Source organism: Mauremys reevesii, linkage group 2 (assembly GCF_016161935.1).
Source record: "Mauremys reevesii isolate NIE-2019 linkage group 2, ASM1616193v1, whole genome shotgun sequence".
Classification (NCBI taxonomy): domain Eukaryota; kingdom Metazoa; phylum Chordata; order Testudines; family Geoemydidae; genus Mauremys; species Mauremys reevesii.
Genome location: NC_052624.1, coordinates 59,679,804 through 59,692,989, shown reverse-complemented (window position 1 = coordinate 59,692,989; position 13,186 = coordinate 59,679,804). Strand labels below are relative to the sequence as shown.

The following is a 13,186-nucleotide window of genomic DNA, read 5'->3' as shown; positions in this document are numbered from 1 at the left end:
AATTCAGTTAATTTTATGTTAATGTTTTTGGGGGAAGGGACAAGAGGCAAGAACCTTTATCTACTGTGAAGCCTCCACAGTACCATACAACTGCCATTTGACTTCTCTCCCCCCACTTTATGTCTTCCTCCCTCGTCCTTACAAGAGGAGGCATCATAACCTGGGCTGGTAAACTGTGTGAACGGCAGCATGGTCAAAGAACTGAATATTATCCTTTCAGGCAAATTCCCACCAATGCCTAGTACACAGTTGGGGCCTAAACAGAAAATCTGTTTCCTATATTGCTTCCCCAAGCAGTCTTCCCTGTATGCAGTTTAATGCTAATGAGTTCTTTTGACTATATGCAAAATCCCCCATCCATGACAATTTTCCGATCCAAATTGGCCAGCTAGCACAACAGCAGAACTATGTAATGCATTCCCAGAGTGCAATATCATTTGTTTGAACCAGAGAAGCCAAAGGTCAAGATTGTAATGCTGAAACAATCACTGAAACAAACTTACTGTTAAAAGCCCAGGAGTATTAATAGCAGCACACAGTGTCAGAGTTTAAGCCAGAAGGAACCATCAGATCTAGTTTGACCTACTGTCTATATCACAGGCTACAACCACCACCGTGCACCTGCACGCTAAATCCAACTGAAATCAGACCAAAGTATTAGAGCCCATAGAAGACCACATTATTACATGCCACAGAGAGAGACTAGAAGTGACAGAGGTGTACCAATGCCCAAGGACCCTACAATGGAAGGGAACTGATTAATTAAGATATATCTCAGCAAGTGACCTGTAGCCAGATAATCCAAGCAAGTGACCTGGATGCCATATTGCAGAGGAAAATGAAAATACACAGTAATGATGCCATCATTACAAACTAGTTCTTGATAGTTAAAACCACGAAAAGAAAGTACCACAGGAAATACAAAACTATACTAACTTTCAGGTCTGCTTATCAGAAGATAGAAATGATGGTTAATCCCCCCTGAAAAAGATGAAGAATCCTCAGGCCTACAGCTATAACAGTTTTAATTCATTTGGCATGAAATGTCCTGCTTAGATATGCATACATGTACAACAGTAAAGCTAGAGCTACACTAGAGACTTATGACAGTATAATAATGTCAGATGGAGTGTCTTTAAAAACAGTTTTATTTTATTTTTTAATACGGGCAAAACCTCTAGTGCAGATCCAGTTCACTGACAAAAAGAGTGCTTTTGCCAGAACAGTTCATTTTACTCAAGAAACATGTATATTCTGGCAAAAACATTTTTTTGCTGGTAAAAGCTGCATCTTCACTAGGTATATCTATACTAGCAAACCTTTTCTAGTGGTAATTTGATATAAGTCTACACACTGGAGTTGTTTCTATTCCTTACTACTAAAATGGGAAGAATCTCTAAACTGTGTCAATTAAAAAGTGATTTTTTTTGCCAAAACTTTACATATGAAAACTAACTAACATTTTATATATTGCACACACACGCATACGTGCCCCTACCACCCTGTTTCCCCCCTCTCCCTGACTGTGGAACTGCAGAGACCCTGCAGAATATTTATGAAAAAAATTCTTGTTTATCAGCATTTAGGTATTTAAAAACAGTTCTTCCTAACCTATCAGAAGAGCAGTCAGACAAGCATATTACAACATAAATTAAGACTTTCAATGCTAAACAATGAATCACAGCTAAGAGCAATTTTTAAACAGACTATGGGAATTATGCTCTGTATCAGTGGTTCTCAACCTATTTACCATTGTGGGCCACATATGCAGCTCTCTGGGTGTTATGTGGGCCACATCCACACAACATATATACTACCTGTGGGGCCCTGAAGATATCACATGGGCTGCAGCTGTGTGCTGATTGGGCTGCAAGTGGCCTGCAGGTTGAGAATCACTGTTCTATATGTATAAGTTCAGAGCATTTTACTCATTCAACATCCATATGGTATATTTGCAAAACCCTGACTGTAAAGGGATCAGCTTATAGAAGTAGAAGATAGTGCAGAAATTACATAATGATAAGCAATTTTATAATCAACTGAAGTGAGCGCTGGTCACAAGATTATCTAAGTTCACTTGCTATCTCCACTTTCACCTATGTCATCTGAGAATAGCAATTATCAGCATTAGATCAAGAGAGGTGAATGTTCTCCAAAAATTTGTTGCAGAAAGTTTGGATAAATATATAAAGTTTTACTACTTGAGTCTCAGACTGCAGAGAAACCTAAAAAGCATACCTTTGGTAAACTGACAGTAAATGGTCTTTTTTTCTGTCATACACGTTCTAAACAAACACTTATTCAAATATAATTTCAAATGATAGATACTTAATCAAATTAAATCAAGTTCCATATTTAGAAAAGGCCTCAGATGGGAGATCTGGATACATCTATCTCAGTGGTTCTCATACATTTGTATTGGTGACCCCTTTCACATAGCAAGCCTCTGAGTGTGATCCCCCCCCCTTATAAATTAAAAAAAGTTTTTTTTTAAATTTAACACCATTATAAATGCTGAAGACAAAACAGAACTTGGGATGGAGCCTGACAGCTCGCAATCCCCCCCATGTAGTAACCTCATAACCCCAAAAGGTCCTGACCCCCAGTTTGAGAACCCCTGATCTATCTCCGTATCATAAAAAATATATTTTAAAAAAATGTTAGTTTATTTTCTTACAATGTTAAACGCAGAAGTATAAGCAAAACCATGCTCAATGCCCAACACTATTAAATATAAGAAAATATATGTGATAAAACACTTACCTGCAACACTGGTAATGGTAACTGGAACTCCTTGAACTTGAACACCCGCTGCACTGAGGCTGGCAACACTTACTGTTTGGAGGTTAGGCACTGAAGCAAGCTGGGCAGCATTCAGTGTGATTGGGGTACCAGCAACAGCCATTGGTGCAATCTGGGCAATAGTTGCGCCCCCACTTGAAGACACTGGGGTGATGGTTAGTTGCTGGGGTAACCCAGCGTTCTGAACTTGCAAATTTGAAAGGCTTTGAAGATTCTGAACCTGCACAGTTTGCCAGCTGATCTGCCCTGATGGCGTTAAAGTTGGAGCCCTGATGAGTACCTGAGTTGGACTCACTGCTTGCAGCTGAACATTTTGCAAAGGCTGTTGTTGGATGGTCTGAATAGTTTGCCCTGACTGGAGCTGAAACGACTGTGGAGAAATGGCTTGAATAATCTGCTGTTGTGGCTGTTGGATCTGTATTTGCTGTAGAATAGGCTGACCTACAATTTGCACCTGCTGAAGTGAACTTGACTGATCCTGCACATTTTGTAGTCCATTAGGCTGAAGCTGATTGGAGCTCTGGGCTTCTGATTCTGTGGCAGTTGTTTGAGGTTCTTCAGGAGTATGCTCTGAACTGCTGCCTGCTGTGCTTGCATACTGGCCTGCCTCTGCCGAGCTTACTAAAGTGTCACTGCTAGTCAGAGACGTTGAGGCAGTGGTTGTACAGATGGAAGAAGATGAAGGGGATTCTGGCATAGTACTAACAGAAGCGGTGGTGACAGGCGTAGTTACTACCTGATTCCCATTGGAAACCCCACTATCAGCAGTCTGGCCAACCTGTCCAGAACCACCTCCTGCTGCCACGTTGTTTATCACAGGCAATGCGAGAGTTACTCCTCCAATGTTTATAGGCAAGGTTGTTACAACCTGAGCCTGAGTACCTGGAATAGTCTGCAGCTGCAGTGGTATTGAAACACCAGGCCTAATTTGGACTGGAACTGTCTGATTTCCCAGGTTCTGAGCAATAATATTCCCCGAAGTGGTCCTATTTGCAGTTGCGAGGATAGCTTGATTATTCCCTGCAGGGATGAGCTGAATTTGACCCTGTAAATCTTGTAGAGTTGTAGCATTGGCAGGATTGATTTGAATTTGCTGACTTTCCGTTGTTTGAATCTGTGGGATCACTTGGTATTGGACACTACCACTTGGATTCTGTACCTGTACTACTTGAAACTGTCCAGGGTTAGTAGCAGAATTACCTGATTTAGTTTTTGAAGGAGATGTATTCCCATTGTTGCTGCTGGAGGGACTTGCTGTGCTTGAAGCAATAGAAGATCCTTGTTGAGAAACATTATTTTCTTTTGAAGCAGGAGGAGCAGCAGCAACAAGCTGCCACGCATTTCCAGCAAGCTGAGTTGTTACTAATTCTAACTGTTGTGGTTGATTTTGAAGCTGCACCAAACCTTGGCTTGGATCTATAATAATCTGCTGTTGTCCAGTTGATTGATTCTCACCAGGCGTCCCTATTTTGCTGCAAGTGGCTGCCAGCAAAGCCAGAGGTGAAGGTTGAGAATCCTACCCATAAACAGAGAAAACAGCAGCAAAATTTAGAAAAAGAGTGGGTGTGAGTTATTTCTGACAGTTCAACTATCAAAGTTTATTCAGAAAACACAAAAATGCTTAAGATGTTTTAGTACACAGAGAGATCATACAGTACTGAATGAGGAAGTACATTCTCAGGTCCTCACATATGCTTGAAAAATAAGGCCATTTATTACCAATAAATAAAACTACTGCCGAAGTGTTTCTTCCTCAATCCAGTCCTTTTTACAAAATTCTTCAATACACAGCAAGCCATTTATCAGTTTAAAGTATAATCCACCCAAAAAACATGTCCAGGCAGTCAAGATTACCATTCATGTTTCACCCACCCCAAAGAAAGATGCTTTGAAGGGGAAATGCAGTTAACTGCACGTTTCGTTTTAAGAGGTGTGCAGTTCCCTTTTTGTGTGCATGAGTTACCTGTGAGCCTCCAGTTTTATTTTTTTTATTATTGTTGTTCTCTGCCTCAGGAGATTTCTCTCCCTCTGTGGACATAGCTTCCTCCTTCTTTTGATCTGCAAAAAAATAGGAAGCATAACAGATTAATTATTTACCTTTCTTTATACAAAAGCAAAGCCTATTAGCACCTCCTCTTTGGTACCCAATCCCTTCGATTTTGCCGCTCTGAAAACCACAATCCAAATCATTATGACAAAAGAGCCAGTCCCCAAAACGTGGTTTGAAACCCAACCCATGAGGGCTGGAGAGTTAACACCCAGAAAGGGGAGGTTTGATTTCCTCTCCCAGACAGCGGGGGAAAAACCCACCCACAACCCTCCCCCTCCTCCTGCCCCTAAAGCATCGACGGCCACTGAGCGGCCGTCGATGCTTTAGGGGGCAGGAGGAGGGTTGTACAGGGGAGGAAAAGAGGAACGAAGGAGGGAAGGATGTGCACAGGAGGGAGGGTTAGGGGAGAAAAGGGGAATGGAGGAGGGAGGAAAAGAGGAGGGACGGAGAGCGGAGTGGGCAGGGAAGGAAGAGAAGAAAGGGGGGAAGAAGGAGGGCCAGAGGAGGACCGAAAGAGGGCGGGATAGAGGGGCATGGAGGGGAGAGCGGAGAAGAAAGGGGGATGAGGGATGGAGGGTGGAGCGGGCGGAGGGAGGCAGAGAGGGAGGGGGTTACATACCGCTCATCCCGCATTAATGCCCCGCTGAGGCGCCGCTCTGGGGGGGAGGAGAAGGAGGAGGAGGAGGCGGAGGGTGGGGTGGGGTAGCGGGGAGAAGGCCGGTCGCAGCCGGAGCTGGGAGGAGCGGGACGGCCTATTTTTCCACGAATGGCCGCCGCTGGGCTGTGGCGTAGCTGCCTCTCTCCGCCCGCCGCCGCCGCCTGCCCCTGAGCCCGGCGCCTGATTGACAGCTCAGAGCCAGCGGGGGGGGGGAGGAGGGGCGGGGCCCAGCGCGGCCCAACTGACGCCCACTGAGCAGGAAACCGAGCCCAGCAGCCGACTCGGCCGCTCCTCTCCGACGGAGCTGGGCTCCTCGCAGATGGGCGGGGCTAGGCTAGGGCGGCGCGAGCCGACTACTGAGCCGAGCTCCGCGCGACCCAAGCCCAGAGCAGGCAGTCAGGGGGGCCTCGCGCCGGGAGGGAGAGGGCGGGGCCAAAGCTGCGCGAGCTGCGGAGCAGGCGAGCTAAACGAAGTGAACCTTCGCCTGCAGCAGGGCTCCCCGCGCTGCCTGACAGCGCGAAGCGAGGCAGGGAAGGGGCGGCGCCAACGCAGGGGTGGTGAGCGGCAAAGCGCCTCAGTCCCCGTCGCGAGCAGCCAGAGCGCTGATTGACAGCGCGCGCGAACAAGAAAAAGGACACGTGGGCGGGCTCGCGCGGCATGAGCCAACCAAACGGCAGCCGGGTACCTCACGCCCCCTGACTGACAGCGCGCGGGAAAGCGCTGGGCTGTAACCGCCAAGTCCCCCGACTCGGCCCTCCCCCGCCTGCCCTTCAGTCACCCCGGGCTCAGCCCACCCCCAGCTCTGTGAGGGACCCGCGGCCCCCGTAATCGGTCTCTCTGGGGCCGCGCCTCATTCCTCTGCAGGCCCAGCTGCCGAGACACTGCAGCCTTCCCAGCGCGCGCTCCCTGCGCCCTGGCACCAGCCGGCAGCCCTTTGCCGGGGGGAACTGAGGCTGCCTGTCCCACCCCACAGGGATGTTTCCCGCACCCAGCGGTGGAACGCGAAGGGAAGTGGGTTCGCCTTGCCGATTGGCCCAGGTGCGGCGAGGAGCATGCCGGGATGTGTAGTTCCCGGTGTGCGCATGCGCTGAGGGAAGCCCTCGGGCAGGCCGCAGCTGGGTTGCACCAGCGCTCCCAGCGGGGAGGTTGAGGGTTTCCAAGGAGATGCCATTCAATTCCCTATGGTGCCCACTGGGCCAGGCTTTAAGAGCCAGCCTTGGGCTTGGGGGGCTCCAGGTTGGATGAGCAGTTGAAACTCTCACACATCCTTACCGTTACTTGGCTGCAGACCGGCTAGCAAGTGGGGAACCGCTGCCCTATAGTCTTATGGCTGAGTAACCGCAGCCTCCCTGCCGCGCATCCCAATGCCACCCCCCTGTTATTAATGGCTGTTGCAACTAGTCGACCTATACCGCTGATTTAAAACAGCGTGCGTCCATCCCCAGTTGGCTATGTTTAGGGTGACCAGATGTCCCGATAAAATTGGGACTGTTCCGATATTTAACCCTTTGTCCCACATCCCGATAAATGTATGATCAGGATGCCATTTGCCCCGATATTCAGGTAAGGAGGTGAGCGGGAGGGAGATGCTGACCCTGTAGGTGCTCTGGGGCTGGAGCACCCATGGGGAAAAATTGCAGCCAAGCTCTTTCCTCCTCCTCCTCCTCCTCCCCCCTCCACTCAGCACACCAGTCCTGCTCCTCCCCCCTCCAGTGCTTCCTGCCACCTAACAGCTGTTTGGCGGTGCTTAGGCTTTCCAGGAGGGAGGGGGAGGATGTAAAGAAGAGGCAGGGCAGGGGTGGGGACTTGGGGGAAGGGAATGGAATGGGGGTAGGGCGAGGGCAGGGAAGAGGCGGGGGTGGGGTGGGTGAGCACCCATCCAGCAGAGGGGAATTTGGTGCCATAGAGGTGAGTGGCGGGCGGTGGGTGACAGGACGCAGCAAGCCAGCGGCAGGCTGGAGGATGAGGAAGGGTGTGGTGTGGGGGTGGAGCAGGAAGGGGGTGGGAGCCTGGGAGGAGCAGGGCTGGACTGTGGGCAGGGCTAATGGCACCCCAATGTGTCCTGATATTTTAGTATGGTGATCTGGTCACCCTAGCTATGTTCCTTATGCATTTCTCATGAAAGGTGTGAGAAAGCTACCAATATCCATCTGAGGCCTCCAACAAGTCTTCTAGAAAAAAGGAAAACCAGGCTTGCCACTAATGATGTTTCTGAAGTGAAAAACACAGCAAAAAGAAACATCTTGTAGGCTTTAGGCATCATAAAGAATTTAAAAAAGGACACAAAACCCATTTTAAAATTGCACAGCCACTTCTAGGTTTTTCCAGCAGCACTGAGGAGCCTGTGTGGTGCAGCTAGAATGTTCAGAAAATGAAACTGCAAGTGCCTTATAATTGCTAATTCCCATGTGCAAATAGCAATATTCCACATTTTATAACTCAGCCAAATCTGGATGGAGTTTCATGGGAAGAGCACATGACACCATTACCCCAAGAACTATCCTCCCCTGCTGGTTTTTAAGGTCTTGTTCCAAACCCTGGAGTTAGATCTGTTAACTAACAAAGAAAGGTTGGATAAAGGCTAGGCTGGCGGGGGGGGAGGGGGGGGGATTGTAATGAAAAAGCTACCTCTTTTTCACCTAACCCATATAAGCGCTTATGAAATTCCCACTAGGCCTCTGTCTGCATAGCTTTTAAAATCAGGCCCCAACTGTTCAATTCTGCCAGCCCTATCCCAGTCTAACCGAGTGATAGAGGAGAGTGATATTGGAAGCCAGTGATGGACAGATGGTGGGAATTGAAATAAGGGTAGTGTCAGTAAGGTATAATGATTTTTATATTTAATTACCATACATACTATATCCAAGTGGGCCCCCTCGTACACTACTTAGTACCCCTACTCCTTTGCTACATCCCATATTTCCCTCATGACTCAACTCCTTTCTCCAGCTCCTCCTCAAGTTGTCTGAGTCTTATCTCTAGCCATTCAGATAAAAAGCCTTACAAGACCCAGTGTGCAATCTTCCCCTGCCTGCTGCAGAAGAGCTCATAGACTCATAGACTTTAAGGTCAGAAGGGACCATTATGATCATCTAATCTGACCTCCTGAACAAAGCAGGCCACAGAATCTCACCCACCCACTCCTGTAACAAACCCCTACCTATGTCTGAGCTATTGAAGTCCTCAAATCATGGTTTAAAGACCTCAAGGTGCAGAGAATCCTCCAGCAAGTGACCTGTGTCCCACGCTGCAGAGGAAGGCGAAGTGGGTTGGGTCCAATTCCCACTGAACTCATTGATTTTTTATTTAAATGGGAGTTGGATCAACCCCTATAGCACATATTTCTTGACCCAGGGGTTATAGACAGCCACACTAATTGCTACTGGAAGAAATGAAAGAAAACATGGGGAATTGTACAATAAAGAATAGGGACAAAGAAAACAAAATACCCATCCGAATTTTCTTTCGGGCCCAGCCCTTTAACTGTTCTCTCTTCCATAGTTCCAGGGCTCTGTTCCTTTTATTTTTTAAATTGTTCCCACTCTTTCAACCTTAGTTGAGTCCAATCTTAGTTATTTCATCTCTACTTCTCTCTTTCTTATCTATCCTAGTTTTTGTTTTCAATCTTGTAAGCTTTTGTTTTCTTTCTCTTAAATTTTTCCTCTGCTGGCTACTAAAATCTCTTTCCCCTATCAATTTATACTTCCTTTCCTTTTTCCTATCTTTCATCTCATCTCTCTCTGCCCTCCAATGTGACTCTTCCATCCAAATCTCCATTTCTCTCCTAAATTGCTTTTGCTGTTCCCAAATTACCACTTATGTCCCTGTAGGTTCCTTCTAGCTTTCTCTTCTTTTCACCTTCTGGTCTGCCCATGTACTCATGAACCTGACTCTTCTCACAGATACATTAGTCCAAATTTATAAAGGTATTTAGGTGTTGCTGTGTTCAGCATTGTAAGGCCTAAGAATTGAAACCCTAGTCTACACTTAAAATTTAGCTTGACTTAACTATGTCACTCAGGGGTGTGAAAAATTCACATCCCTGAGCACTGGTTAAGCCAACCTAACTGTTTGTATAAAAGTGGCTAGGCTGACGGAATTATTATTATTATTTTATTATTTTATTTTGTCAACCTAGATACCACCTCTCTGAAAAGTGGATTAACTACAGCAAGGGAAAAACCTCTTCAGTCACTGTAGGAAATGTCTACACTACTGCACTCTGGTGGCACAGCTGCAGTGCCATAGCTGTGCTGCAGTAGCATCTGTAGTGCAGATATGGCCTTAGATGGCTAAGACCCATTTTCAAAAGTGACTTAGGAGCCTAACGTCCTGTTTCCCTGAACACAGTAGGAATCAAACAACAGCAGACATGTTCTTTGCCCACAATTCCAAGCCACTTTCAGCCAGCATTCAAACCACAAAGCTCTCTCTGTAGGCTTTCTTAGGCCACACACACACAAAAGCCCTTGGGTCACATGGCTAAACTTCTACTCAAGCCTTGTCATGTGCCTGTGTTTGGGTGGAGGCTTGTGTTGTTTTGGCTATCTAGTTTTACGTAGCTCAATTGATTTTTACACTTATCCTGAAAGAAAGGCCGCTGTTAAGCCCACCAACTTCACTGAGGTTAGCTGAACCCATAACAACACATTTAAAAATCTGGGCCCTCATCCCTTAAACCAAGAGGATGGGAGGTGGAAGAAGGCTGAATCTGCAGTGATTAACTCCTCTCCTACTGTTCCCAGTAGCACAAACTGCACTTGGAGACTGAGAGCTGAGAAAAACGCAGCAGTGAGCAGCAGGGGGAGATACTGAACGAACTCTCAGTAATCATAGTGGTCTTCATTGGAGGAAGATGAGGGGTACCTCCTGGAAGTGTCAATTCCCCAAGTACTGCAGATGTTGGAGGGGGACTCAAGATAGAATTTGCACCCACAAGCTTTAGTAAAAAGGCAAAGACACAAAATGTCAAGTTGATTCAATTGTAATCTCGCTCTCGCTTTTGAAATAAAATTTCTGATTGGAGAGGCAGATGCCAGGTGGTACTCTATCTGGATACAAATTCCAACTCATAAGAATGGCAATTTAGTAGCGGCCTCTGGATAAGGATAGTGATAGAGGATGTGCAATATTAAGAGTAATCAAAGAGGACACAAAAACTAGTAAAACACTAATAAAGAGGTAATTTCAACTACTCAAATTTAATTGATCAAATGTCTATCCAGGGCACAGTTTGGAGAAGCATGTTCCTGACACCATAAAGAATTGCTTCTAGGAATATCTGGCTTTGCTGGTGCACAAGAGACTTAGATCTAAATAACAAACAAGATTTGATTTAAGAAGTAATTGCAACTGAGTGACTAAGTAAGAATAACCATAAGATAATAAAGGATTAGTAAAGTGATCCTAATTTTAGAAAGTTTAAAAAAACAAACAAACCCTGTTTTAAAAATGAAACTGAAGACAAAAGTTAAGAAAGTAAAATCCTTACCATAAGATTGGAATCTATATATGTAAGCATGCCATGCTGGAATGACAGGGTGCATGTGTACTCCAAAACCAAGAAACAAGCAGAAAAGAAGGGATAGAATCATAGATTATTAGGGTTGGAAGGGACCTCAGGAGATCATCTAGTCCAACCCCCTGCTCAAAGCAGGACCAATCCTCAAGGATTGAACTCACAATGTTGGTTAAAGAGTTCATTCAAATAAAAAAAGTTAAAAAAGTAAAAATTCAGCCCAAGTGATACCAATAGGTAGAGACATAAACTGTGTCAGGTAAATTATATAATGGAAGCTAGGAAGTCTACGATGGAATTTGAAAAGAAAATATCCAAAGATAAATGCATTCTTTGGTTATATATGCAGTCAGAATCCTGCAAGAGTCAAGGGTTCCACTAGGCTACTTGGAATAAAGGGACAGTGATGCAAAGGAAGAATCTATTTAGCTTCTCTGAAGGCTTCACCATATAAGACAAGGAGGAAAACACCTACCCAAGAGCTACTTGTTGCACATAACAAAGATAAGGCACTGCCAGCACTTGGGGTATGTCTACACTACCCACTGGATCGGCGGGTAGTGATCGAGCTATCGGGGATTGATGTATCGTGTCTTGTCTAGACACGATACATCAATCCCTGAACGCGCTCCCCGTCGACTCCAGAACTCCACCAGGGTGAGAGACAGAAGCGGAGTCAATGGAGCAGCAGCAGCCGTCAATCCTGCGCCGCGAGGACACGAAGTAAGTCAATCTAAGCCGATCTAAGATACTTCGACTTCAGCTACGCTATTCTCGTAGCTGAAGTTGCGTATCTTAGATCGATCCCCTGTCCCCCGCACTGTAGACCAGGCCTTGAAGTAGCAAATGAGGTGGTGGTGGAATAAACTGACAATTTAAACTGCAATAAGTAACTAGGAATGAATAGATAGACAAGATAGATGAGGTAATATCTTTTATTGGACTAATTTCTGTTGATGAGAAAGACAAGCTTTCAAGCTTACACAGAGCTCTTTTTCAGATCTGTGTAAGCTTGAAAGCTTGTCTCTCACCAAAGAAGTTGGTCCAATAAAAGATATTACCTCACCCACCTTGTCTTTCTACCATTCTGGGACAACACCACTGTATACTAGGAATGGGTGGCATTTATCCAAGAGTTATGAAGGAATGTACAAATGAAATTGCTGAGCTGCTAACAAAAATGAGCCTGAAGGAGACACATTTCCTATCTTTAGATGGAAGATAAATGGAAGGCATCCAAAGAAGGACAAGATAGGAAATACCTCCGTCCTCATGGATGGGGCCCCATGCTTTAAAAACACCTAGTAGTTAAAACATTTTAAACTTAACTGATCTTTGTAGTGAAAATTAAACCTCTGTGAAACATTCCTATTTATTTTTGTTCTTGTTTTGTACTAAGTTTCCCCTGTTCAGTGTTACGTCTTGTGGCAGGATTCAGTGATCAAAAATTAAAGGAAAAGCTGTCAAAAAACCAGTCAAGAAAATGACTAGGCCATTTTATACTGGTCATATCTCCCCCTCCCACTCACACACACTTTTTTTGTGTGTGATTGAATTATGGTAGAGGCATGAGAAGTACTTTCTGTTTTATAAAGAACTTCATGCAGATTGCTATAATTCACCCACATAGTGTTAAAAATCAAATTATAAATCATAAAATTCTTCTCTGTTCTTCAAGTCTTAGTTATTGTGTGTGAGAGAAAAGGAAATTGCTTTCTGATACTGCCTGGAATTATGTGATGTTATAAGATATTGTTGCTAAGAAATAAGAGAGCTCTTTTGCTTGGAAAAAAGAGCATAGCCATGAACAGGTCTCCATCTGGCTAAGAAGAGCACCTTGATTTATGACTGTGCATACATATTTTTTATTTTAGAGCACAAGCACAGTTGCCTGACATCAAAGACAGTTTTCTTAGGCTGCAATTTATTGTACTTTACTAGTCCCAGTAGCTGCATGTTGCTGCAAGCAATCCACAGAGGTGGACAGAACTAATTTGACACCATGTAGCCCAGACACTTTAGCCTTCCAGTGAAGAACTACTAAAGTGTTTTTATGTCAAAGTTGTATCTCCTGTAATGGTAGATAACAACTCTGAACCAGCTAGACACGTCAATAGCTTTCTGCTACTCTGAAAGCTGAACAGGAAATCCTAATTCA

General features: G+C 45.2%; 1 protein-coding gene and 1 long non-coding RNA gene across 5 annotated transcripts in view; one reads left to right on the top strand and one right to left on the bottom strand.

The window, feature by feature from the left end:
• SP4 (Sp4 transcription factor) overlaps window positions 1-6,470 on the bottom strand; it is a 48,538-nt gene extending 42,068 nt beyond the window's left edge. Inside the window, exons 1-4 of one of the 4 annotated variants that reach the window (XM_039522259.1) lie at window positions 6,353-6,470; window positions 6,305-6,321; window positions 4,766-4,860; window positions 2,764-4,318 (exon numbers count right to left, since the gene is read on the bottom strand). In XM_039522259.1, the coding sequence (XP_039378193.1) occupies window positions 2,764-4,318; window positions 4,766-4,840 (1,630 nt within the window). In that variant the 5' untranslated portion in view covers window positions 4,841-4,860; window positions 6,305-6,321; window positions 6,353-6,470. Of the gene's footprint in view, window positions 1-2,763; window positions 4,319-4,765; window positions 4,861-5,471; window positions 6,107-6,304 lie in introns of those variants that run through there. The other 3 variants (XM_039522260.1, XM_039522257.1, XM_039522256.1) reach the window with 3 other exon arrangements.
• LOC120396966 lies at window positions 6,203-10,535 on the top strand. Its single transcript, XR_005593586.1, has 2 exons — window positions 6,203-6,548; window positions 10,256-10,535. It is a non-coding gene; the product is annotated as an uncharacterized LOC120396966 (long non-coding RNA).
• Window positions 10,536-13,186: the final 2,651 nt, after the last annotated feature.